This window comes from Xenia sp. Carnegie-2017, unplaced genomic scaffold (genome assembly GCF_021976095.1).
Source record: "Xenia sp. Carnegie-2017 unplaced genomic scaffold, XeniaSp_v1 HiC_scaffold_16, whole genome shotgun sequence".
NCBI lineage: Eukaryota > Metazoa > Cnidaria > Anthozoa > Malacalcyonacea > Xeniidae > Xenia > Xenia sp. Carnegie-2017.
In genome coordinates, this window is record NW_025813469.1 from 5,079,808 (window position 1) to 5,106,235 (window position 26,428).

Below are 26,428 nucleotides of genomic sequence, written 5' to 3' on the forward strand. Positions count from 1 at the left end.
CACACATCATTTGGCGCCCCACTGTTTTTGAAACTTTTCACAACATCACGCACATTCACAAATATAACTGATCGTATAAACCGATCAAAAACTGCATGGCAGTTCTGGTATATATACAGCTTGCCAAACAAAAACGAAATTTCTAAGGTTCATGAAAAAAGTGTATAAATCAAAATTTCTAGCAATTGAGTTTCCTTCATTCTCGACAAAATAATCAGATTTTACAGTCATTCAGCCTTGTCTAGCTCATTTTCCTTATAATACTGACCACGATACGAAGAGTATTGCTTAGAGAACCAAAATTGTTCAAAGGCACTCACCTTTCAATATTCAATCCCGCGAATAATTTTGCAAGCTTTTGCTCAGTTGTAAAGGTGGCTAAGCCTTGAACTCGGACAAGAGTATCCTCTTTTAGAGGCGACGAACTAAAAACAACAACAATGATAAAAGGGTGAACAACATATGACTAATGAGCAAGATGGGCATGGAAAAGCCTGCGTCATATAGCTGTATCAAAAAAGTCTAACACCATGTTAAAGTTTGTGCGTTTTTTTTGCAAGGCATAAAGTAGTCAGTCGAGCATTTTTAAATGTCAACTCGCAAAAAATACGGGAATTATTTTAAAATGATGGTGACTAAAACTTTTTCTCGTAAAGCATTCCCTACCTATTAGTTAGAGCGAAGTAGCTACTGAGAAAAAACAACTTAACAACTTTTAAAATAAGAAAGTTTGATTTGTTGCTTCAAGAATGCAATCAAAATTTCATTCCATGCACGTATTCATTTGTTCTTTTCCGCTTCAATAATGGATGGCATTATAATGACAGCATAAAAACATGTGAAAATGAAATTATTTTGAATAGTTTTTTTAGAATGGGTGTATTTTGTCAGATTTTGTTGCCAAGCAGTGGCGTATCCATTTTAATTTTTATGGAAATCCATGGTTTTTTCACCGAGTAAACACAGGAAATTTTGCATTGCGGGCTTGATGCGCCAGTGTTCCTGGCTAAATTTTCAGTGGCGTACGGATGAACATGGTCCAAAGAAATGAAGAATAATTCTTTGAAGTAAACATGACAGACTTAACAGGCAGAACTTGCGGGATTGCTAGTGGCTATTGCATGCACACTCTAAGTCGAAAGCTCAACAATCCACAAATATCTCCTTTTGAAATTAATAATACTTGGAATACTCGTCTTCAAACATGAAAACCAGCAGGGTGGGAAATTCACCAATGCCTTTGCAATAGTGTAACAGATCATGGAAATAGTATATTAAATCGGCTGAATTTCAGCATAGTCAAACGGCATTGTGATGGCGACGGGAATTCGCCGTAGAATACATTCCCATGATGCAATATTTAAAATAAGAAATGCACATGAAAGTCTAAGACATTCACCCTCACTTTTGTGAGTATTCACACAAACTCAGTATATTTTACCATAGCCGAAAAATATGATTACAAAACAGTAGTAAGTCGGTTCTAAATATAAATACATCTAAGTCCGGACATTTTTTTTTATATAAAACCGCCTCCAATGAAAAAAATATTATGCAACAGGCACATGCTTTTCGTGTGCCCAAATAAACATCACTCACTTTGACAGTTGAGAATAATTTGCTTGAATCATTTGTGCCGAACCTGGAAACATAAAAAATTTGGTGGAACAACTGAAGAAGAAAGTGCCCTATATAAACTAACAAATGTAAGAGTTTGAGATAGCATCACGACTGATGCATAGCTCAATCGAAGGACCTTCGATACACTTTCGGGAATCTAAGATGACAAGTGAAAAGTTCAGTAATGAAAGTATTAACTAAAAGAATAAGTACGATCATATTGTATACCAATAACTGCACACATATCGCCATTTCTAACCAAAACTCCATTGTCAGCATTTACTCGCATGTGACAGCAAATAATCACAGAATCTGATTGAAAATGATGCATTTGAGGATATTTTCTCTTCGATCGAGTTCAGAAATTGTTGGAATGCGTGCATTTCATGTAAGCTCTCACAGCAGGATCAGTCAATTGTTTGAACCTGATACATGCACAGAAGATATTTTTTGTATTTAATAAGGTAAGGTATCTTCGTAACAAAAATTGACCAGCATACCTATACTTTGAAACTTTAGAAAACAATACTACTTGTTGTTATATTTATTACTACTTTATAAAATTATCAAGTGCGACTATTTATTATTATAGAGAAAATACAAATTGCGTAACGACGGTATTTTACACCGAATAATTTCATCTTTTGAAAATTTTATGCGAATGATATTCCATTTAACTGAAGGATCTAAAAACCTTGTCGTACTCATTTCATTAACTTAAGTTGTTCCAAATTTGTCGTTGTTGTCATCGGTAGTAAAGAATAATATATCTTATTTACCAATATCATGGAAAACTGGATCGTATTGGCGGCCACGCGGCACTGAAATTGTAAAAATGTGCAATAACCACAAGAATATTTGCAAGAAGCAGCCGTACTGAATTTTCTGTCGATTTCATAATTACTGAATTATGTAATTAACCAAGATAAACGTAATAACAATGATGAAAATTCGAGAGTAAAAATTATATGTGCTGTGAAATTATTAACTTCATAAAATCCACTTGCAAACTCATACGACGTGGTAAACCAGTCCTGCTAAAATGTCCTTCTCGACGACAAGAAGTTACAAAGCTTGAGTTGTTAAAAATTATGCAGGGGCGAAAATGATCCCTACACATTCAATTATGGGTAGCTACCCATTAATTAGCTGATAAAATACGCAGTCCTCTCTAAATTACTAAAAAAATGCCAAGGCTAGCTAAATTTTAAAGCGAATAGGTGTATTTTCATCAAGCAGTATTCATTTAATATATGCCGCACTTGACATACTTCTAAAACAATCATAGACAAAACAAGTTGTGTTGTTAAACAATCAATCCCTAATAACTACACATGTATCAAACACATCTCAGTTTTTTGCAAATTTTCAGCTCAAACAGACACCCAACTGATACAAGCACACACTCTACTAAATTCTTCGACATACGTGGACAAGATCGCTGAATATCTTTGAACAAAACATAAGTGATTGAAAACTAATGTTTAACTTGATAGAATTCCTTTCCTGATTGTCTACCCAACTTACCATGTGGAGCCATCTGTTGCATGATCTTATTTAGAAGATGACAGACTTCAATAACTTCTGGTGTCTGCGATTCCACTGTTAGGCCTAAATCTGTCTCAACGTTAAGTGCATAAGCTAAACCAATGATTATTGTGTTTATTTATATGGAGTAGAAATGGTACGTTGACAAATGAAGTGATCGTGTCAAAATGAATTTCCAACACGCCCATTCAAGTTCAGTATACGAAAACAACACATCATCTAGGGCAACCACGAGCAAGCAGTGGGGAGCTCGAAATATTTAACTTTCATTTCGTAACAAAAGGAACACGAGTAGATACCGTGTATGCTCATTTCGAAGGCTGTAAAGTTTTAGAGAGGTAAAGCAAATTGTTTCTGCATAACAACCAAAGAAAAAGGAATGCTCAAATATGTTCCATGGTTTAATAGCAGCTATATTTGGAACAGTTAACATGCCGAGGAATTGTAGGGGGTCGATATTTACATTGCATTTCGCAAATAGCTAAGTCATTCATTGCCCAAGTAATGTACGACATCATGCAAGAAATTCATCAAATTTCAATGAAAATTCCTACGCCTACATTTTTCATTTACATGTAGCAAGTGAAAAGTTTCGCCCATCGTGTCAGTTGAGATAACAATCAAATCATGAATAGCAAAAAACGAAAAATCGTAGCAAATTCTTAGGAGATTACATGCCCCATTACTTGAGAGATAAAATCTAGTAAATCGAATAACGATAGCTCTTTAAAACCAAAAATTGGTTGCCTTTAAAGTAATTGTTGCAAGATTTAATGAACTTAACCTGGGCTATCAAAAATGAACAGAGATCGCGCTGTGGACACGTTTCAGCAAGCATGCACAGTTGGATTGCATTACTTAAGCAGGTTCTTGGTTTATTACGACTTTAAATTAGGGGAATCTTTGTTTATATAAAATATATACCAAAAATGAATTTTATTTAAATATACTTGGCAGATTGTTAGCAGAAGTGTTTTAAAATATTTTGATTTTGCAATAAAAAAACTCAAAGTAATTGATATCATGCAAAATATGAGCGGCCTGTTAAATAGATTATTAATTCATTTCAGAAGTGATGTATTATTATTATTCAATATCTCCGTGCTTTGAAGTAAAGAATGCTTGTTCACGTTTTTTGTTTTCAAATCAGCTTTAGTGCCTTCTTATTTTGTGTGACATTGATTTATTGACAAAAGGCTGATTTCCATTCAGTGCAAATTGTCGCGCGATCGACTTTTTGCGATCACTTTCATTTGAATTGTGTACAGCAGTGTGAAACTGTTCCGGTTGACAGCTTACAATTGAAAAGAAAGTGATCGGAAAGAGTCGATCGCGATACAAATTTGCACTGAATGGAAATCCACTTTGATCTTCACGTTATGTCTTTCCCAAAACACTTGCGTTCTTTCTTTCCTAAAGCAAGCAATGTCTTTGATTGCTAAGAGATTCACGTTCTCTGTATGACAAGGTTGTTGAGATTTTTACTTAGGTATTCATGTTCTCTGTCTCTTATTAAATATATTTACCTTCTCTGTTAACTAAGATATTCAAGTTTTCTTTTAACTATGGTATTCAAGTTCTCTGCTGACTGAGATGTTCACGTTCCCTCTGTAGGAAGGTTCTCTGTCTATACTAAGGTGTTCATAGCCTGTGTTTATTCTTAGTAAAAATAATTGTCCAACATAAAACTTTTAATCAGGCCAGGGATAAACTATTTTATTAATCGTAATATTTTGTCTTTAATTTAAGACATTATTTCAGACTAAGTATATTCAATAGGAAGTTTGAAAACATACATACTAATTAATGACATATTTACGGAGTATATATGTTTCCAAACTTGCTAGATGATTCACTTAGTCTGATGATGTGTCAAGTTAAAGACGAAACGTTAAGATCAATAAAATATTTCATCCGTGTGTTATTAAAACTTTTATGTAGGGCAATTTTAATTATACCGAGAATTCGTTTTCCACGTGGCAAATCAATAGCTACAAATGAGTCAGATGTTATTTCTTTCCTAACGTTTCTGCTGACTTAGATATTTATATTCATAATATAAGCGAACATGAAAGTCTTCCCAACAGCAAATGAAACTCTTTCCGACAAAAATTATGCAGGATAATCTCAACAAATAGATAGAAAAGGATACGTGTTGCAATTTCAGTTAAATTTTGCACACGTCGTTTTTAGCTTCTGGGTATGTGTTGCGAAACACAGAATCAACGTCGACATACGAATACAACACCTCGGGAATAGATGTTCCTTCTAGATTAGCCTTTGGATGGATGACTTCTCGCAAAGCTAATGGCCCATTCGTCACAACAATCAGTGAAGAGCAATCACCAAGATCAACTTCTAACTGAAAAAAGATAAAGATTTAAGACAAAGGAATATCAAAATTCAATGAAGCAAAACTAGCATTAATAAACGTTGCTCTATGAAATTCAAGTAAACTAAATTAGAAAATGTGAAGCAACGATGAAGAAGACCTGTCGGAAAATATGCCACAAGTGGACTGTGAGGAACTGCTATACTTTTCTTAAATAAAATTTCGTTTATTAAGAAAATGGATGTCTCTTGATATGATAATTATAAAACCGAAAAAATGAATGAGAATTTAGAAAGAAAGCTCGTACTTCGTTGATCAATGATTGTTTGGTAGCTATTGTGTTCAATTGGCAAAATTGAATTTGACAGTGTGCAGACCCCGCACAAAAACTACTTGGCGCTTGAATGCTTTTTTCTCTATGATCTATACTTTACATAATAAGCTTGGTTTAAACAACAATTGATAAAAACGGTGGAATGGGCGACTCATTATTATCTGAAGCCTCTGTTTCTCAGACTCCCTCGTGATTGTGGGAATTATTATAAATAATATATTAATCCTAACGCGGTTTTAATATGCATATGAAAAACATATGACTTGGACGAGATTTGAACTCGCACCTTAGGGATATTAGTCCGCCGCTCTACCTGTTGAGCTACCAAGCCCACAGGGATTAGAACGAGTCAAATCTCTTTTAAGCTGCGTATGGACGAGATATTCTAGAGACTATAGCTGTTTACTGGATGGCCCCGTGTTTCGACTTTATTCCAAAGCCATCATCAGAGAATATATATAATATATTAATCCTAACACGGTTTTAATATGCACATGAAAAACATGTGACTTGGACGAGATTATAAATAAATGTGCTCCAGACTTGGATCGGGTAAGGAATTCTGAAACTCCAAAAATATGTCAGTAAATATGTCAGTTTACCGAGTTAGGCCACCACACCACTAATCACCCACCCAACCACATCAACTTTCCACAGAAAAAATCCCACTGAAATCCAGGAGAAAATATAAATTCATTGAATATACAATATGTGTCGCGTGCAAGGCGAAGAGGAGTAATGCCATATTATCAAAAGACGCACGAGCTCAATTATCCCATGAGGCAAACGACGGATAGTTTAAAATAGAATGACTGTAGTATAATATAATCACAAACATGGATGAGAAATATTTTACAAGATACTTGAAAAGTATATATAAGCATATGCATGATACAAGCAAACGGCTCTTTTTGTATTCAAAAGCCACAAATTACATTATGACAAATGAGCACTTTTTCAGTGAACACGAGAGACGAGAATATGAATACGCAAAAATTTTCAAGTTATAATAACTCGCAAACTAGAAATGGAAAATTTTTTCACTTTTAGCATGCATCAGAAAAAAACATCTCAACAGTGATGTAATCACACATAACGAGCATAAGCTACACGCAAGTCAGTTTCAAAGACATCACTGCCGCTTTAGGCTCATAATTTGACAAGCGTCCGGCAGCCGCGTGTTTCGTCTACAGACAACACCGAAGAATCGTACGCATATTTTCGAAACGATTTCAAACAAAAGCAAAATCCGAAAACGTTGCCGTAAGCATATCTTCGAAACGATTTCAAACAGCAACAAAATCCAAAGTAGCTTGTATATCTACCTGTAGTGAACACGCTTTCTTTCGAACGCAACACGAGGTTCCAAAAAAACAGAGCAGTTTACCTTTAACCGTGTAACCAAGCCTTTAAACGATAGCCGGAAGATTCGCTAGTATAGATTTTAGGGAACGTCAGCAGGAACGCTGAAACTGAATGTTGATTCAAAAGCCTAATACTTAAAGTAAATTCACAACATATAAATCCAACACCACGAAGAAAATGATTCTTCAGCAGCTAAATCAGCACACGTCAACAGTCACAGACAATGGATGTCGTTATGATACACATAATTTCACCTACTGTGATTTAAGGAAACACTTAGCCTTGAATACAGCCGGAAACGAACACGTCATAAATGCACCAACTTGACACACATGTTTAAACGTGTTGAAAAAATTCCCCATTAATGCAGACGAAAGGTGAAAGAAGCTCAATTCTCTTTTCCCTCTAACTTCATATCTGATGATGCAAGAAAAGGTTTCTTTGTAAAGAGTATGGAAGACTAAAGAGTCTTTCAGAGTTCGTAAGATCCCACGGCAAATTGCTCATGTGAAAATCATGAGCAAGTAAACTCTTCTGCCATTTCTTCCTACCAGATTTCTCTTCGTGTCTGAGAATGCAAACTGTCGTAACTGCGTAAAGCACTATTGATATTGCGCATTTAAAAAAAACGACAAATTTTTTTAAAATAGACATGTTTTGACATCTCATGATGCCATCTTATTTCACTTATACTGAACATAGCATCATGAGATGTCGAAACAGGACTATTTTAAAAAAATTGTCGTTTTTATTAAATGCGCAATGTAAATCAATTTTTTGACCTTAGGTCAACGTTTATTACAAGTTCCTCCCATTGTGAACCGGTTTTGTGGTCACACTTCGCAAGTGAAAATAAGACTTTGTGGTTTTCAGTTTCCGAAACGTTTCCGGGCAAAAACCCAAGGAAAATTGCTTTGATTTTCTTGTTCTAAACTTCGCAATTCGAAAGACAATTTTTGGAATTTATCTTTCGCTAGCTTTGGAATCTTTATGCATTTCCAAAACTTGTAAGCTTTTGAAAAATCACTATATACTGACCATAATAAAGAAACAATCTTCGATTAATGAAACAACTGCTTTTTTGTAGTTAGGATGTACAGAAGATAATCAAATAAGTGTAAAGACAATCACAACCTCGTTGTTTGTTCTTTGAACAAGCGAAGTACCTCATTTTGACAATGAGCAGATTAAGCAATCAGTAACTGTCCACAACTATAGCACTTTTTTCTCAGCCTACGGCAAAAATATGAGTTAAATTAAATCCTGCGGAAGAAAAAATAAATAAATAATCCAATGAGCCGTAATCACGCATATTTAGAAGCCCAGAATAGAAAAAGAAATTGAAGCGATATATAAACTTGACCTTCTTTACCAGTCCAATGTTTCGCGCAACCGTGACGATGATTTTCACGAACCACTGAAGAATATAGAACATGCAAATAATCTGGTAAATCTTAAAAAGATGAATATCAGAACTGTCCAAGAATACATATCCAAGTATATTGTTTTAATTTTTTAAAATCAACTTAGACAAAACACTCTACACTTAGAAAACATGAGGAACAGATTAAAGAGAAATCTCTCTTGGTTCAAAACAGCGCGAGCCTCAAATAAACTAAGCAACGTTCGACTTGAAAATTTAGATCACACGAGATACTGTTTAATGTAAAATGGCGTGTATGCGCATCCAAACCCTTTGTCTATCGCAATGAGTTTCAGGAAGTTTTAGATGGTCCACCATGTTTTAGGATGAAATGTCTCAATTATTTGAGCATCTGTGAGGAATTTATATCATTAATACCTAAACTTTGTGATAGCCAGTTGTTTATTTCGAAGGAAAAACATCTTTTATGGCATAATAATAAAAGGCTACAAGTAATCAGTGCAGACCGGTCTGAAAGGAAGATAAAGCATAGAAACGTTCATGTCTCACCATCATAAGTATATTAACTTAAATCCTTATCGTTGCAATAAAGACGAGAGACGCCATTAAATAGGACGGTCGAGAGGAACCAAGGAAATCATCGGAGAAAAGTAGGGCTGGAACCGTGTGGGGAAAGAAGGGCGCCATCTATCGCACACTTGTCGTTGAATAGGGTAAATTTGTGTCTGCGTTTTCATAAAAAATTCTTGCTCAAAGTTTATAGATAATGATTAATTGGCCAAGCTTTGCCCTTTCTCACAAACAAGGGTTATACAAGGCATTTAGCCGGAAGATCTTATATTTATAACCTCCTGCATGAATACATTGAAAACGCGTGTAAGGCCCGGTTCAAACGTCGCATTTTACATGCGCCGAATCAAATGCGAGAATTATGTGCATGTAAAATGCGACGTTTGAATCAATTAAATTCGACGGATTTTAATTTAATGCGACTTTAGTCGCATATTCGACTGAGTTAGTCGAATATTCGACGGAAATTCGATGTTGATTCAAACGTCGCATTTTACATGAGCCGAATTTAATGCATAATTTATTTTAAGATATTTCTAAGCAAAAATCAATTATTTCCGTATCAAAATAAAGTGCACAATCAGCTTAGTAAATGATTTGGCAAAATAAAATTGTGTCTATTAAATGCTAGAAAAGCTTAAAATCTAAAAATATTTTTGCTGTTCTATTATCTGATATGAATATTCTGCCGAATTTTCTGAGTGGGGGTGTTTGTCATCAGGGCGTGTATGTATTGCGCATTGGACATTGAAATATTTTGTGTCTGTGTGTCAACCAAGATGCATTGCGCGTTATTCACAGCCATGTGACAGCCATTTTGTGGGTGGAGAAAATTTAGGATTTTTCTATCGTGATCAATATTGTGATCCATATGCAACTTAGACTAAAGGAAATTGAATTCAGTGTGCTGCAAGCTAAAAAAGTTACGCTTGACACACATTCTGTAATACGCCTTGACAAAAGTTGCTTCCCTTTTAAGGATTGGATAAACAACTTTCAATATTTATTGTACTACAATTTAGACCTTGCATTTTCAGATATATCATCCAAATTGGGAATAAACAATGTCGACATGTCGCTTTAAAGTATTGGATAATAATTAGACTATTCTAAAATTATTAACAACAACTGAAAAGAAACATTAAATCAATGCCGCATTTTGAAAAAAAGAGCAACTTAATTAAGACCGCCACGTTTTTCAGAAGAATGAAGGTATAGCTGTAGAATAAACGTGTGCACGAACCTGCCAATCTGAGAATGCAGAGTTTCTACGACCTTTTCCTGGCGTCACAGTTGCATTTGTGTCATTAAATATTCAAAAATCATTATGTATGCATACGTTGAGATAAAAAGATATCGTAATCGAAATATCTCCTCGAGAAAATGTATGTTGCTTGAACATGCAAAATGGCTTTTTATCTCGCTTTTTGTTTTTGTTGCGCGGATAAGTTTCTATAATTTATTTTTCGGCATCATGCTATGCTGAGAATTTCCTACACTTTTCGTTCAAACTATTATATGTATAAGCATGACTCAAACAAATATAGTACGACAACACATCGAACAAACGAGCTTTACTATATGTTTACACTTTCAAATAGAGGAGGCGGGCAGAGTCATAAAATGAAGTAATTAAAATTACGACTTAATTAGGAAGCAATTTGAGATTAGTCAAACGTAATATGGATTGCACAGCATGTCAGCGTGATGTGTCAACAATGTAATGTCGATGCTAAAGTGAAATAGATAAACATGGCCGCTCGGGCTTTGGAGCGTCGCGAAGTATACAATATGAAAACACCACAAGTGTCTCAAATCATAACAAAATGGGCTGAGTTGGTGCATAACAAAGACGATTTTAGCTACTATAGCTGGTTGTCGAACATTAACTCGAATATTCAGTGAAAAGCATCAATGGCACACAACATATATATAAATGTATATAATGCAAGGAAATATTTTCTATTTAAAATTCATGCAAGTAATGCAACTGATAACATCATACGGTGCTCACATTTGAAATTTTAGCTAAGAAGAAACAATGTTTCAATTGTCGAAGGCAATGTTTATATATTAAGGATAATTTTGCGTTCATTTGTTCAAACACATCAACATTCAAATATAACACATAAATTTATTTCCCTTCACAATACAATTTTTCTTCTCCTAACTGCAACAGTCTTGTTATAAAAAATATTAAAACAAATGATATTGCTCCTTCAAATTTGGTAAAAAATGGTTTCATCTCACAAATATCAGATAGAAAATATAGCTTCGCGCAATTTAAGACTTAATTAATATATTCCCATATCAAAAAAAATATTGAAGCCATATCAACTAACATCGTAGATGGATTGAGAGGATATTGAGTAGTGCAGCAAATCTTGCGTTAACTGTGGGAAATGTAAAAATTTTGCAAGATCAAGGACACTTTGTCAGTACAATGGACAATAAATAATGCATTTTAAATTAAAGTGGATTTGCAATAGCTGTAATATGGTCTAAGTAAACAGATATACAACAACTATTTCAACACAGTTTTTAACAGTTACAACTCCAGGAAACTATTTAAGTTTCAATAGCATAGAAAGAAATTCGGAATGTTTGGTGGTCAACTAAGACTACCCTTTGAACTTTCCTGATGCACGCCAAATAGTATTGAGCATAATCCACATGATGATCACGCACAGTCAACTCCAATCATAAGAGATGTGTTAAAATCAGTACATTGACTTATGTATAGGCTAATGTAGGCATTTTCTTCCAGGCAGGCAAAACAGCCTCTCCCCCCTTCTATGGCAATTTAAAGCTAAATAAAATTTTCTCCTTTCTTTTGCTATTCTCTGACAGATGCGGAATTCTAAGCAAGCGCTTGGTCCTAACTTGTTCTAAAAATCATCTTGATCGAGGATTTGGGTAAGTGTGAACATCAACTATATTTCAGCCGGGTCAATTCACCATATCAGCGTTGACAGAAAACGCTTGGGGGGAGGAGGGACACAAAAGCTCAACTGAGTGTGGGGCTTCAAAAACACTGCATGATTTTTCAAAGACGACATTTTCACTCTACTGATTGCTCGATATGAAATATTAAAGCATAAATCTTGCCAGTAATGGAGAAATGACTTTATCATTGATTACAGAGAGCACTATTTTCAAGATTACAGACTACAGAGAGCATGATTTTCGTGTAGCACTTAGTGTGTTTGTGAGCTTTAGACTACGGGGAATAGACAATGACGTTAATTGTAAATTGTAAAAGACATACAAAATTCATTTAAGTAAATATCTTATGACTTATGACTCATATCTTATGACTAAATGATATCTTGTAATAATCGTGAACCAGCTACATAGGTATTTAACGCAAGCAGTTTCACATTCATTTTGGACACAGTGGTTCTATATATGAAGCAGTTTCCATACAATAATACGACTTGATGTTTGTGAATGAACAGCCATTGAATACACACATATAAATTCCACAACAGACACTTCAGTTATAAAAGATTGCAAGCATGCAAAAACGTTGAATATAAAATGTGAGAAATAATTTATAAGTCAACAATCAGTTGCCCCTTAAGGCAGAAGCTGAATTCGTGATTTCTTGAAATTAATATAAATTTTAAGAATTTGGCTACAATTATAAACAGTAAGCACATAGCCATTTATGTGAATACATGTGTTGAATAAGTGTAGACTAATCTTATCAGCATCTAAAAACATAGCATGCGCTCAATGACATACATGTCGTTGAGACATATTTTAACGCTATAGGCATATGGGTAAATAGCTACGGCTTTACAGCAAAGGAAAACTCCGCTTATAATCTAAATTGACGTTTTCTTATGTGTTAAAATAAATTAATCACAGAGAAAGTATGTGTGAGCAAAAGAAAAAAAATTGAGTGCGTACTTCGCTACAGCCTACAGATATATATCGAGCGAGCAGTTTTGTTCAGGAAACTTGCAGTTGGTAAAATCTGACGCATGGATGAACTTGATTGATAACGGACCCAACTGTGACCGGGCAGTGATGACAGGCGATTTAAAAATGTAAATGATGCAAGGAGCCGATTAAATGAGTGGACAAGGGGGAGAAAGTTTAAAGTACACTCTATTAAAACATCATATGGACGAAGTAAAACATTTTAAAGGTTTTACTTGATAGTAACCAATAATGCAATGGATGTGAAATAACTACATATATTTAAGTGAATTATCGGGGCTATGTGAACGCGTGTTCATTAATGAATATATGTCCAGCGCCAAAAATTGTTTCAGGTGCGCAAAAGCATATATAAATATATATTTATTTATGTAATTTTATGTACTTTAATATATATAATATATATGTAATTTTAAAATAACCCACGGGTCAACAGAAAAAATGCCCGTCGACGTCAATGACCTTGTGCAGAAGATACAGCGTTAGACTGTTTACAATTTGGAGCACAGAAAAACACCCACAGCTCATATTGCAAGATATAAACACATATAATTCAATATTAAATATGAGCTCAATCTCATGTGTTAAATAATTTATATAACACACACACGGTCACGCCTGTTTAAGATCACTTTGTAAGCAAAATAATGGAGGCCATTTAATGTGGGAGCGGACAGTTAAGTTTTATGCAACGCACTCGCGCAAATAAGATGATGCTCAATGGCAAATCACTATATAGACACGCTGCCTGCTAAAGTGGAATCTCAATTATATTTGCGCGCGTCCTTTGCGGTATACAAAGATGTTGTCAGTTCAGCGGAAATGGCCTAGAAGGTCGAATTGCTTCCACCAAACGAACTTTGTTCACAAACGAAAATAGTCCCGCGTTCAATGGTATATCAAGGATGTTCGCCATATAAAAGCAAGCAGCATCGAGTAAATACAAAAGCGCGTCATATCATCGATTTATTCATTCCCTTCTTTGAAAAACAAAGAGCAATAATGCCCGTTTTAATCGCTTTGTTTCGAGTGGAGAAAGTACGCGACCTTACGTAAAAGGTCGCGATGCTTCGAAAGTTTTAAAGCTTCAGTCAGTTTTGTTTACATATGCTAAGTCAGAATGGCATCGACCGAGTTATGTATGATTATAACATTTGCGGGTATACTGCTTTGAAAGTAAAAAAGCCCGCACGGTCGATTTATCTCAGGCTAATATCACTCGAATATCTTATAGCGAATATTTTTTTTTAATTTTACAGGGGAACATCATTGCAGCAGGTTAAAGGACAAAATGATCTCGGCCCACAAAGAAAGTAATTGTCCAGCGACCCTTTGCAGACAAATGGAGAATAGAAGCATTTAACTTCGGGTGTAGGCTGTCGTAAGCACGATGCACCAAAACATCATACATGTAAACATTCACTTTTACCTGATCCAAAAAGGTCTTCAGGGAGATTGCTTCGTCAAAGTCGTTGCCTTCGCTATGCTGCAAATCACCAATCTCGTTGGTTGGGCATGCGCTTGTCGTCCGAATGATTTTCACTCGGCTACTCACAGTCTGCAAGTATCAAATACAACAACATTCGGCTCGATGCAAACACGTAGATATGCATATGCAAAAGATATGCATTGTGCTTATATTGGCACGCAAGAAAAACAGAGCGATAAAGATTCGTGTGATTATATAAGCATGTATTATGTATACACAGCCGATTTGGAAACAATGCGAAATTTATTACCAATGCAAGACATATTGAATTTAGACTCTGCATCGCAACACACGACGAGTCCTAATGGATAAATCAATAAAAAATTAATCTACCTGATTCTCAACATTATCGTGTATGATATACCCGAGCCGAACAAGCGAAGTGTCCGAGACGACATTGTTGTCCTTTAAAGGCTCGCAGGCTAAACATAGAACTTTGTCAGCGTTTTTGAACGGCATCTTGCCAAAAGTCGTGACTTGGTTTGCTCGGTGCTCCTGTCTGAGTGTTATTGCGATGCCCGGAGCAGTTGATGCAGTCCTTAACACACAGACGTAATATGTAGCAACGACAGTCGCCCGAATCGACGAAAACATAAGCTCAGACGCGATGAAATACGAACCTATTTTACTGCGTTCTGATTGGACATCGGTCACCGTAGGGGTTTACCAATGACACGTGGATATAAACTCGCGCAACGAACGGAGTTTTCCTTTGAGGTGGACATACATGCTCGATACGCAAGCCGAGATGAAACAAAATGGCCGCAAATGAGCTGTTTATTTTAGTTTTCTTTTTTTTACTTCGAACTATCAGTGGTGAGGCTAACCACCAAGTTTTGACAAGCTTTGTATATTTACAGAGCTGTCCCGAGAACGTTAATTGGTGGGAAGAGAGTGTCTATTTATATATTCAGTAGTACCCGACTGATTTCTACTGAATGTAAATTATTTTCAAAAGAAATCAGATGGCTGCAACTGAAGATAAAAATTAAACATCCCAAAACGTTCTAGGGAAGGTCCTGTGTACTATAGACATTTATTAGTATTATTTATTAGAATTATTCTTTCCTTTTACATTGAGTGAGAAACGAAATATTTACATTAGCACAACGAAACTTGCGGGTTGGCTACGACAAACGTGACAAGCTTATTAAATACTGAGGTTTTACAAACATTGCTTTGGAGCAGGTTGAACGCCCGCCGTTCATTTGTCGGCGTCTCAAGGTTACTAAATTTTCCTGTTACTTTCGCAGAGATAGAACTCCAGAAAAGTAATACTCATGTATATGCATGCTCTGCTTTATCAGTTGCTATTGAAATCAATTGTAAGTAGGGTTAAACAAAACTATGAATATATAAATACTACCCCCTCCCCCCCAGTTATCACTCTTTTGATGCCACTCTGAGACGCCGTTCATTTGTCGGCGTCTCAAGGTTACTATATTTTTCTGTTACTTTCGCAGAGAGAGAACTCCAGAAAAGTAATACTCATGTATATGCATGCTCTGCTTTATCAGTTGCTATTGAAATCAATTGTAAGTAGGGTTAAACAAAACTATGAATATATAAATACTAACCCCACCAGTTATCACTCTTTTGAGGCTGGCTTTTAAAAGGTGCGAGAACAGCATTTGGATGCATTGTAATGCAAAACAGCCCAACTTGTATCCTTGAAGGCAGAATCCCTCAATGGGACGCTCGACATTGTAAAAAGTCATAGACTGACCATAGTCTGTCATTACTTTTAATTCACAACAACTAATAATTTTATACCCAAAGCAATAATTCCAAAAAAAAAATATTTCAAATGATAATGTTAAAGCTTGTGTTATTACAAACAAAATTCAGAATATATGATTGGTAAAAAAGAAACACATTGATAACTTTTTGTGAGAAGCAAACGACTAGAGTATGACATGACATTCAGTTGCAAAATTACGGCAGCAATTAATGTGAGCTACAAATTTTAATGCTGTTGGCTTGATGACAATGTAAAAACAAAGAAATTGGACCTTGGCCAGGGTAAATATAAAATTATGAGCGAGTAAAATTACTTTCATTGACATTTCTTTTTTACCCTCCATGTTTAATAAATAAAATCATAGAAGTCAAACCATTTCGAACATTTTCTATAAGTGTATGAGATTACACGAGCTTAGTCAAAAAATATTTGTTGACAACGATTATCATTTGTTTGGAATTAACGGTAGGGGGTCACGGGCATTATGTTCCATAACCAATACAATTTTCCATACTTGAATGTTATTTAAACTAAACTGCATTACATAGTCCAACCGGCGCGCTGTTCTTTATCAACTAACGTCGCATGGGCGTATGAAGATCGATAATTGGGGGAGGGGTTTTTATTCATACATATGCATGTCATAATCCGTATGAAACAAAGAAGCTTAATACGGTATATCATGAATTTGAGTCCCCCTCCCAAATAATTGACCTTCCAACGCTCATGATTACTGAAGGGATGTTAATAGCAAGCCATGCAATGTTTACCTCATTTTGACCCAAACGACGCGACGGAATGTATGTTTTTTTCTTCGAGTGTTTAGAAGAGCGGAAATGTTTTAGGAAAAAACGCCAAGGTTAAGCTAAACTTAGTTGGATTTGAAATACGAGAAAGAAAAATGTTTCCGATATGGTAATTGCAATAGAGTGATCAATTTCTGTTATGACAATATTTATCAGTTTGCAGTTTATTTTAGACAATATAAGGAAGGTTTAGTAACGTTTTATTTATACAACACTCAACACTAATTGCACGCACAAAGGTAAACGTCAAATGTGACCTTTAGGAACATAATTGTTGAAGGCAATTGGCCAATTTTACATTTTTAATAACCACGCGCATTAAACTCTCCCTTAGACAGTGCCTATCATCTGTCACTAAACTAAGGTATGACATAACTCAAGTCAGGGGTGAATACGAGATCAGCGCTCACGAAGACAAAAGAACAAAGTGTGGTAAAAGTATTGAGAAATCCAAATGATTGCTAATGGAGACACTACAAGGAAGACTCACATTCTACCACTCAAGGTTCCAACGTCACATCGCTAGGATGAAGACATCACATTGCTATACACAGACTAAACTTCTAACATCATAACGTGCTAGGTCATTCGTGATAAACACCTGATCAATCTTCATGTTTCTATCGTTCCTGATCAAAACACGAGTCTGAATTATAGAGGACCTAGTCACCTAAAGTTTTAAAATGAAACCCCTCCTGATGCAAATATTTGGCAGTAATATAAGAGACTAAAGTTTAAACACTATATCATTGATAATGGTCCAGAATTCGAAATTCTAAAGTATACCTATAAAAATATCAACATCAGGACATTCCTGATGAAGTTCAAGTTTTCACTGGGCTTCAACGGAGTATTAGCTAATTTTGAAAATCTATACGCGTCAATACATTGAACTAATAAGGAAAAATACGTTTATGTAATGGGAATTTTCATTCCCATAAACAGTTGGCGTGAAATCTGATAAAAAAATCATTTTCTCTAATACACGTATAGCTATCGCCCATATTTCACAAATTTCTCTGAAAGATAAATTCAAACTATACGCTCGTCCTCGTAAACATAGTGCAAAATTTCGTTATCCGCGCACGTATGCGCGCAAAGATGAAACAGCAGCGCATAAAACAAATATTTCCAAACAGTACACAGATGCGACGCATTGCCAAACAATAATAGTATACCGACCAGCATATCTACCCGTCAATTAAACAATAGACGCTGTCATTTATAAAACGAAAACAAACACTTGACAAACCTCTCACGGCGTTTGTTTGATGACCAAGGCTTAGTTTGACTGCCTATTCCTTCTCGCTATGATGCTCTTCGAAGTTCTTTTATATTAGTAAATACAAATACGTGTACTTTGGATCAAAATAAGAGGATCATGAATATACTGTCCTGTGTAATGACAGGTAGAGCATACAGTCAATGACTACAGCCACCCTGCAGACTGAGCCGATTATGTTAACAAAGCTGACATGTCTAAAACACTTATCGCTCGCCACGGCCAATCATTTTTCACTCGCTTAACAAATACCTAAGAAAGCATTCTATATAAAGCGATTATGCTAGTGGTCTCAGCAATCATAATCGTGACACGATAGATTGAAGGATTCGAAAATTTTGCATGAAAAACCTGGGTGCATAAATATACATTTCTTTTCTCATTTATAATATAGCTAGCTATTGACCTGGGGCCTGTTACACGAAGCCTGGATAGCTTTATCCATTGGATAGCAAAAATTTTTAAACTTGAAAAAAGGTTTTTATATTTTTTCTACGACAGGAAGAAATTTTGTATTCTCCGAAACAATGTTTAATTTCAGTGATTGCACAGCTCAAATCGTATATCTTTCACTAATTTTTAAACGTTAATTCGCGCTATTCGGCCTTCGTGTAACCGGCCAATGGCTTTTTTGTGGCAAGATGATGAGCAGGACTAGTTATTTCTTTGCAAAAAAATCGTCGGGAAAAGAAGTGACATGTTCAAAAGGAAAAACATGTCGTTACTTCAGATCATATCAGAAAAGGCAATCCGTTCAAATGAATCGAGAACAATTTATTCCGTGAACACGGATGAAAAAAAGTCAAAGAGAGAAGAAACTTCCAAAAGATAACAGTTGTAGCTAGTCAATCATTTAGCTTAATGTTTAGCTTAGCACGAAGTAAAACGGAAAATAAAGAAGTGATACGCCATGTCCCGACTGTTTGCAAATATGCGTGTGTGTTGCAGAAGTACACCCCACCTTGGCACCACCTGACTAGGATTTTACTCCAAGCATTTTTGAAAAAAAAAGAAATATTTTGAAAGAATTCATATTCTTTGGATGGCTGTGAGTTAAAAATAGTATGCTTCGCTACACCTGTAGGCAAATACGATTAGTAGACATGTAAAAAAAAAATTATGAAGGTTATGAATGAATGAAAGACAAGTTCTTTGAAATATCAGAGTCGTGAGAAAATATTCGCCAACATTGTTTTTCTCACTGCCCGCGACAAATATTATCAAGAAAAAAATTTGATTGGAAAAGTATCGGTTGCTGACTTGCTGTATTCTAATTGTTAAATTATAAAATTATATTTTTCAGAAACGTATAACTTTTAAAGAGCCCAGGCGCAAGGCTTCGGAACCTCATCCCCCCCCCTCCCGAAAAGGAATTTTACTAGAACTATTAAAAAATTCAATATCTCCTACAAAAACTCTACTTTAAGTCGCCAAAACAGCTCCACTCAATTAGATTGACTTTGGCTCTAGTGTAGGAATTTATCCGTCCGTATTATATGAGTGCATTGGGCAATCCGAGTGATCTGTATTTTAAACTTAAACGGTAACAAGGAATTCATAAAAGCGAGTAAATTGTGGTTGATAGTTGTCGTCTTCTACGAGGATACGTTTTATAACTAACGATGAAGGAGCTGTTTGTTGACTACAAATCAATGCAGACGCGCGACGCAGCGAAGTAGACATTCAAACTTGTTTGCCCAATTAAACTTTACGGTTTATACGAAGAAAAAGTTTAGCATGGATTATCTATAAGTTAGCATAAGAGATTATGGGTATATGAAAATTAATAAATATTGTATACAAATCACCTAGTAACCTTTAAGATTTTTATGGTCTTCTGAACTGCAAATGCCTCAAATACTTGTAAAATTGTTGCACATTTTCATTTTGTTGTATTGATATATGGAATGGGCAAAATGCAAACAATCATAAAAACACTTGTGACTTGTATTACAGTGGAATTTAAAATTATATTTAAAGTCAGTGAATACAAAATTGCGTTTTTAATATTTCTTCTCTTCTTTTTCTCTGTTTTATGTCTTTCCAATTGGCAATATAAGTGCACAATTTTCAATATAAGTGCACAGCTTTCATCTCAATAATAAATCTTATAACCAAATTAAATACCAGTTGGCATTGGATTTTTTTCATGTCAATAACCAACATCTGGTGTTGTTAATACAAGAATGATGAAGTGCATCTAGATAAGATAAGTAAAATTTTGGCAAACAACAAACGAATCAAACACATTAGCTATACTTATATGCTAGAAGCTTAAAGGCTTTTCAGAAATTATAAAGTTATTAAATTGTACTGCCTGTATCTCATTCATATCATGAACAGGCTTAAGAAGCAAAGAACTGAAGAAACACTTGGAAAATTCAAAAGGTTTTCCAGTTTTTAAAAAAGCAGGAAAGAAAGCAAATGATACATGTGCCCATTCTGTGCTACAATAGATAAATAGCTCGAAACGTCATTTACGGCAAAAACTGAAATTAGGAAGAAATATATATAGTACTACAACTTTGAAGTTTTCTTTAATGCTTCAATATAGCATTCATTAGGTATTAGTAACATTCAAACAACACTCTACAGAAATATTTTAATGAAGATATGACATGATTTAAAGAAAAAGTGAGTCATCAATCTCAGTGTAAATATCAATATCCACAAAACCACAAACTTAATGGCCATTTTACAGTTGTATGTATTGACATTTCATCAACCATCCAAGCACACGCACCACCTTGCATTGTTATCTTTCTTTCATACCTTTACTTTCAAAGCATTTAAGGCATCCTTAGTAAATCAACTGTCTCCATCCATAAAATTAGACCATGATCAAACAACTCTTGTAATAATGTTGAAATAATGTTGATATTGCATCATATTGCAGAAACACTTTGCTACCTGATCATCTCTTCATCTTTTCAGCAAATAGATCAGATCAAATTCTACTTCATTTTATGGTTACTGTTTGAAGTGGCAGTTTCTTCATGTTATCTATCCACTTAGTTAACTCTACAGGTTCTATTTTGGCCTAAAGGAAACTATTTTGCAAATAGATAGGTAAAATTATTGAATTTCATAACTAAAAACAGGAACTGAAAATCAGTATATTTGGTACGCAAGTCAATGTTTTTGAATACGGTCTTCTAGATTTTACGGCTTTTTAAGTGTATTAATTTCTTTTCAATCTTTGATGAACAAACAAAACAAGCAAATATCTTATCTGTGAAAGCAAGATGTTCATCTTTGTGCACATTACGATATTCAACGATTGAACAATTAATTTGTTGGCATTGTAATACGTACGACTGGTCCATAGTAGGACAATACCAATTCCCATAATACTGCTTATGGTCACCAGTTCGTAATTCACCACACTTTAAGCAGAATGAAGGGCGTATCCGCTCCTTGTATCGGCACGTGGGCTGATCAGCAAGTTCTTGTTCATTTATCTTCTTCCTATAACTCTTCGTGCTTTTAAAAATATGAGCTGTTGGTGGGGTGAAATTTATAGATGGAGAAGATGGAAGCAATAGGGGCATAAATTGTGTTGTTGGTGGTGTACGGGGTTGGCTACATGTTTGAGTGGGTGGTTGACTACATAATTGAGGGTGTTGCTGACTTTGTTGTTGCGATGAGCGCGTACGTACTTGACCGATTGTGTTTTCTGGAAGGCTGAACTCGTGAAGAGTTCGAATTGTTGGGACTTGTAAAAAGGTTGGTTGTAAGGGTACAACCCCCGGTAGCGGCACAGCAATTGTTTCCACGACTTCCACAGTGGGCAGACCTCGCTCCAAAACTGCCCTCTCCTGCGATCATTGTGCCTAACAAGAGTAACAATAAAGAACATGAGACTCTCATTATTATAAAGTTATATGCTTACAATTTGTCTGAAATTACACACCATTTTGTAAGAGATGCTTGGTTGATCTCTGCCAGCTGTATATTTATTTTGCTCATGACCAATTGGTTGGTTAGTACAGCATTCCTAATTCTACTGTAGGCTTGGCCAATCAGACTCCAGCGAAGAATCGTTTTGCCATTTTTCTTTACGTTGGAATGATACTTTTGGCATAGCAAAATGAAAAGGATTTCCATAGAGCGATTACAGTTTGGTCGATTTGCTGGTCCACTGTTTTGACCCAGGGAGCATCTTAAATAGACAAACGGCATTGTTGCTAAAGTAATAGAAAAAATTTGTCTTTTCTAATTTCCGTTACCTTTATGTACTATCAACACCAGAAACGATTGATAAAGATTTAGACGCATTAAACCTTCCCTGTAACAACCTTGTACGATGACGGGGAGAAAATGTCACTTAAGGTATGTCAAATCTAAAAGTTGCACATTAAGGAGAAAATGAGCGTTGTTTGACTGCGTTGTTCTACAACAGCGTCAGCCATCTTGAAACAAAAAATCAGTACGCTTACACATAGCCTCGGAATCATCACACAAGAAATAAGTTATCAACTAAAGAAGTCTTTGAAAAAAAGTGAAGTGCACCAGCTTAAAACTGTCATCCCATATATCAACGTTTTCAAACTATTATTTCACCGAACAAAAAAAAAGGCATTTCGTCACTGCTTGACTAAACCAAAAATCATCAATACCATACTCCAAGTATATTTTTCGACTTCGGTTTGTTAAAAATTGCTAAGGGCCGCCACTGTCTAGGTATTTGTCGTCGACAACTAAATGTAGTCGACCAACAACACTTTTGTGCGACTGCAGTTTCCCTTGCAAAAAAAAGGCAAACCGCTTTGTTGTCGACAACTACAATTTTACACGTTTAGTTGTCAACAACTTATTCCACAGACGATGTTTTTTTGCTTTTCAACTACGTTTAGTCGTCAAGTTGTCAACAACAAAAATCGTCTATATTTCTGCCCAGAAGCCTTCTTGTCTGCGTCATTACTTGCGATATATGAGTACAGATTTGGAGCCTTATCATACTTTTTGTACAGTATACTAAAACAGTAGTAGTACATGTAACGCTCAACTAGCAATTTCAAAACTACAACAAAGATGCCTTGTGCACTGCAAACAGCTGTAAATATCGGACATGACAGCCCAATTTTAATATAAAAAAGTTTAATAAAGAGCAAAGCTCAAAAATTGAAAAAATGAACTCATAGCTCAACAAATGGCATAGCATAAGAAAGCAGACACGACATCTAAGATAGCATCTATCAAAATAACAAATCGCTCTAGTTAGTTTGAAGCAACATCGATAAAAATAATTCATACAATCTATATTTCTTTCTTATCGAAACAAATAAAGGGAACGTAAAATCACTACTATTCTGAGTAGTATTTGAAGTAAATTTCGAGTAATAAACTCAAATTGAAAGGAAATGTAGGTTTGAAATTCAACTGGTACCAAATAATCTCACATATATGTTTAGTCAATTACCCATCTGAAGGTAGTAAATACAACCCTAAAAAGAGATAACTTTTACCCCCTGAAATTTACAGTGTATACTGAATTACAAGTCGCCAAATTGGAAATTCCGTATGTTGGCCTTGTTTTTCTCTCTCATCATCCCTATTTGCCTGTTCTGTTCTCTTCTCAGCATTTGGACATTCCGAAGACGACTTTAACAATCGCAATGGAGTTTGCAGAACCCCGGTGTGGGTAGAAATCACTCTGAAGAGCGAAAATTTTCAGCGAAAGACAAATTGTCAACGTGAAGATCGTCAATTAGCCCCAGAATTTACGCGGATTCCAACGCTATTTCGCTTTATTACATGGAAATTTTCTCCATTTAGCATTAAAAAAGTAAATATACACCAAGAAGCAAGTGCAAATGATGTTATTATTGAGTTAGCACTATTTTTGATATACATAACGCAAAAAACTCGCTATCCGAGTGAGCAACATCGGAAAGCTTTGTTGTTTGCCAATGTTTACCAAGTGTAGTGAAAGAGCATAATGGATGTAAGACATTTAAAATAGACGACAATTTTTTTTATAGCAAACATGTTTCGGCATACTTTATGCCATCTTCAGTGCGAAGTGTATAAATATAAGAAGTTTACTATATTTATTCACTTCGCACTGGAGATGGCATAAAGTATGCTGAAACATGTTTGCTATAAGAAAAATTTGTCGTCTATTTTAAAATGTCTTATACTGAAGACCTTTCACCTCGACGCTATCTAATTGGTTGAGAGCAAGACTCTCTTTGCGTTGATTGGCTAAGACGTAAAAACATAACATTGATTTCACCTTTCTCTGATCATATTTTCAAGATAAAATAATCTATTTTTCTCTTTAATGTGCAAGTTATACGATTGACATACATGCTAAAGTTGATAAGTACTACTACAGCAACATGATGGTTAAAAAATTTTTTGGTTCCTCGATGGACGCATGAAAAAATCACAATTTTCGATGTGGGCCCATGGCCTAAGTTTGTTTGTACAACTGGACATTCTCCGGGTCCTAGTTGCACTTCACGTGGTATTGTTGTGTCTCCCACATCTTCCACGTCTTTTCTAAGTCCAAGAGTGGCACACCCAAAGTATCGCGTCCCTGTTCACCGTAGAACGTTTCCAAAAGCTGAAACAACAACATGGAGATCTTTTCCGTTCCACGAGTCTTTCGTCAGCAATGAAGCGCCATTTCCTTTTTGGTGACTTATGTTATAACAAAAGGATGGTCATTTTCTAAGCCCAGCTCCATTGGCTTCGTGGAGAACTTTGTGGAGAAGTTGTTATCAATTTTTAAGATACTTATCTAATACACTAATAATTCTGATATAAACGTTATAATATAAATGTTAAGTGTTCAAACTTATCTAGGACAACTGCTTTCAGTGACTCTTTCGTTGATGGTTACAATGTTCTGGTTTCTTTAGTTCTTTCGTTGATGGTTCGTTTTCTGTTCTTTAGTTTTTTCGGGTTTATCGTTTGCTTATCTTTTATTTAGTTCTTTTAGAGTTTATCTTATTTTAATTTCACTTGTGACTTTCTCTTGATGTGGACTTCTACTGAGCACCAACATGACTAAAGCTTTCGTTTTTCTGCTTATAAGTGATCGTACAATGACGTAGGATTAACCGCTTGTGCGTAGACTGTGGTCAGTTGATTAACAACGTCCTATGTTGCCTGTGGTCAGTAGGTTGATCACGTCCTATGCGTAAGCTTTTCCTGTTATTGTGGTTATCATACACATGCATGTATGAGTAAGGCATTTTACAAAGATCACTAACCAGTTAACTAATAATATATTTAAGTATAAAATATGACAATAATAAGTATAACTTCCATGATTAAGGATTATCATGAAATGCCATATGTCTAGTTCTCCTCATGAAATGCCATATGTCTAGTCAAACACATATAGCATCCCAATATGCAAAAAAGCTCCAACACCTTTAGCACCACAGCAATAATGATCCGTGTACAAAAGGTCAGGAGGAGGTACCCCGTGTTCTTATAGCGATCAACAAGGCCTGTTGTCATTTCCATGAATTTCTGGATAGAATATCCAGCATGATAGCATTACACCACAGGATTTTCAAGGCACAAAAGGACACGGTTAATAATAACAAAAAATATCTCACCTTTTTTGTAGAGTCAATGTTAAGGACTTTACCAAAGGTTGGGGTTATCTGTGACTTAACTTCATCCAAACGGCACAAGACATCCTTGAAATACGCAGTCAAAAGCCACTTGGGTTTGGGCAAAGGTATTCTGCTAGGTGGCTCCTCCGGGTTTCGCATAGTCAGCATGCCTTGAGATTTTGCTCTGTGAATGCCTGGCAATCTGATAATGGGCACATTTCCCAAGACAAGCTTCCTCGTGTTGCCCCACCGATGTTTGTGTTTCGGCAATGTGCTTTTCCATCCCTCAATTAGATTTACTTTAATTGTGTTTAATGATGGAGTTGCACTATTTTGTGTGGGAGGTGCTGTTGTATCTAAAATCATTATCAAAGAGTAGACATTAGTTTCATACATCAAACAACTGACAACACTAAACCCCTAAAAACAAAA

General features: G+C 35.4%; 1 protein-coding gene and 1 long non-coding RNA gene across 2 annotated transcripts in view; both read right to left on the minus strand.

Annotated features, from left to right (window-relative positions):
- The window catches only part of LOC124435889 (epithelial splicing regulatory protein 1-like), a 25,436-nt gene extending 10,273 nt beyond the window's left edge, over positions 1 to 15,163 (minus strand). The window contains 7 exon segments of the mRNA XM_046985822.1: positions 321 to 425; positions 1,600 to 1,642; positions 3,148 to 3,237; positions 5,321 to 5,336; positions 5,339 to 5,530; positions 14,531 to 14,659; positions 14,924 to 15,163. Of these exon segments, the coding sequence (XP_046841778.1) occupies positions 321 to 425; positions 1,600 to 1,642; positions 3,148 to 3,237; positions 5,321 to 5,336; positions 5,339 to 5,530; positions 14,531 to 14,659; positions 14,924 to 15,049 (701 nt within the window). The 5' untranslated portion in view covers positions 15,050 to 15,163.
- Positions 15,164 to 20,297: 5,134 nt separating this feature from the next.
- LOC124437524 lies at positions 20,298 to 22,520 on the minus strand. Its single transcript, XR_006945751.1, has 3 exons — positions 22,333 to 22,520; positions 21,330 to 22,252; positions 20,298 to 20,619 (listed from the first exon to the last, which is right to left on the minus strand). It is a non-coding gene; the product is annotated as an uncharacterized LOC124437524 (long non-coding RNA).
- Positions 22,521 to 26,428: the final 3,908 nt, after the last annotated feature.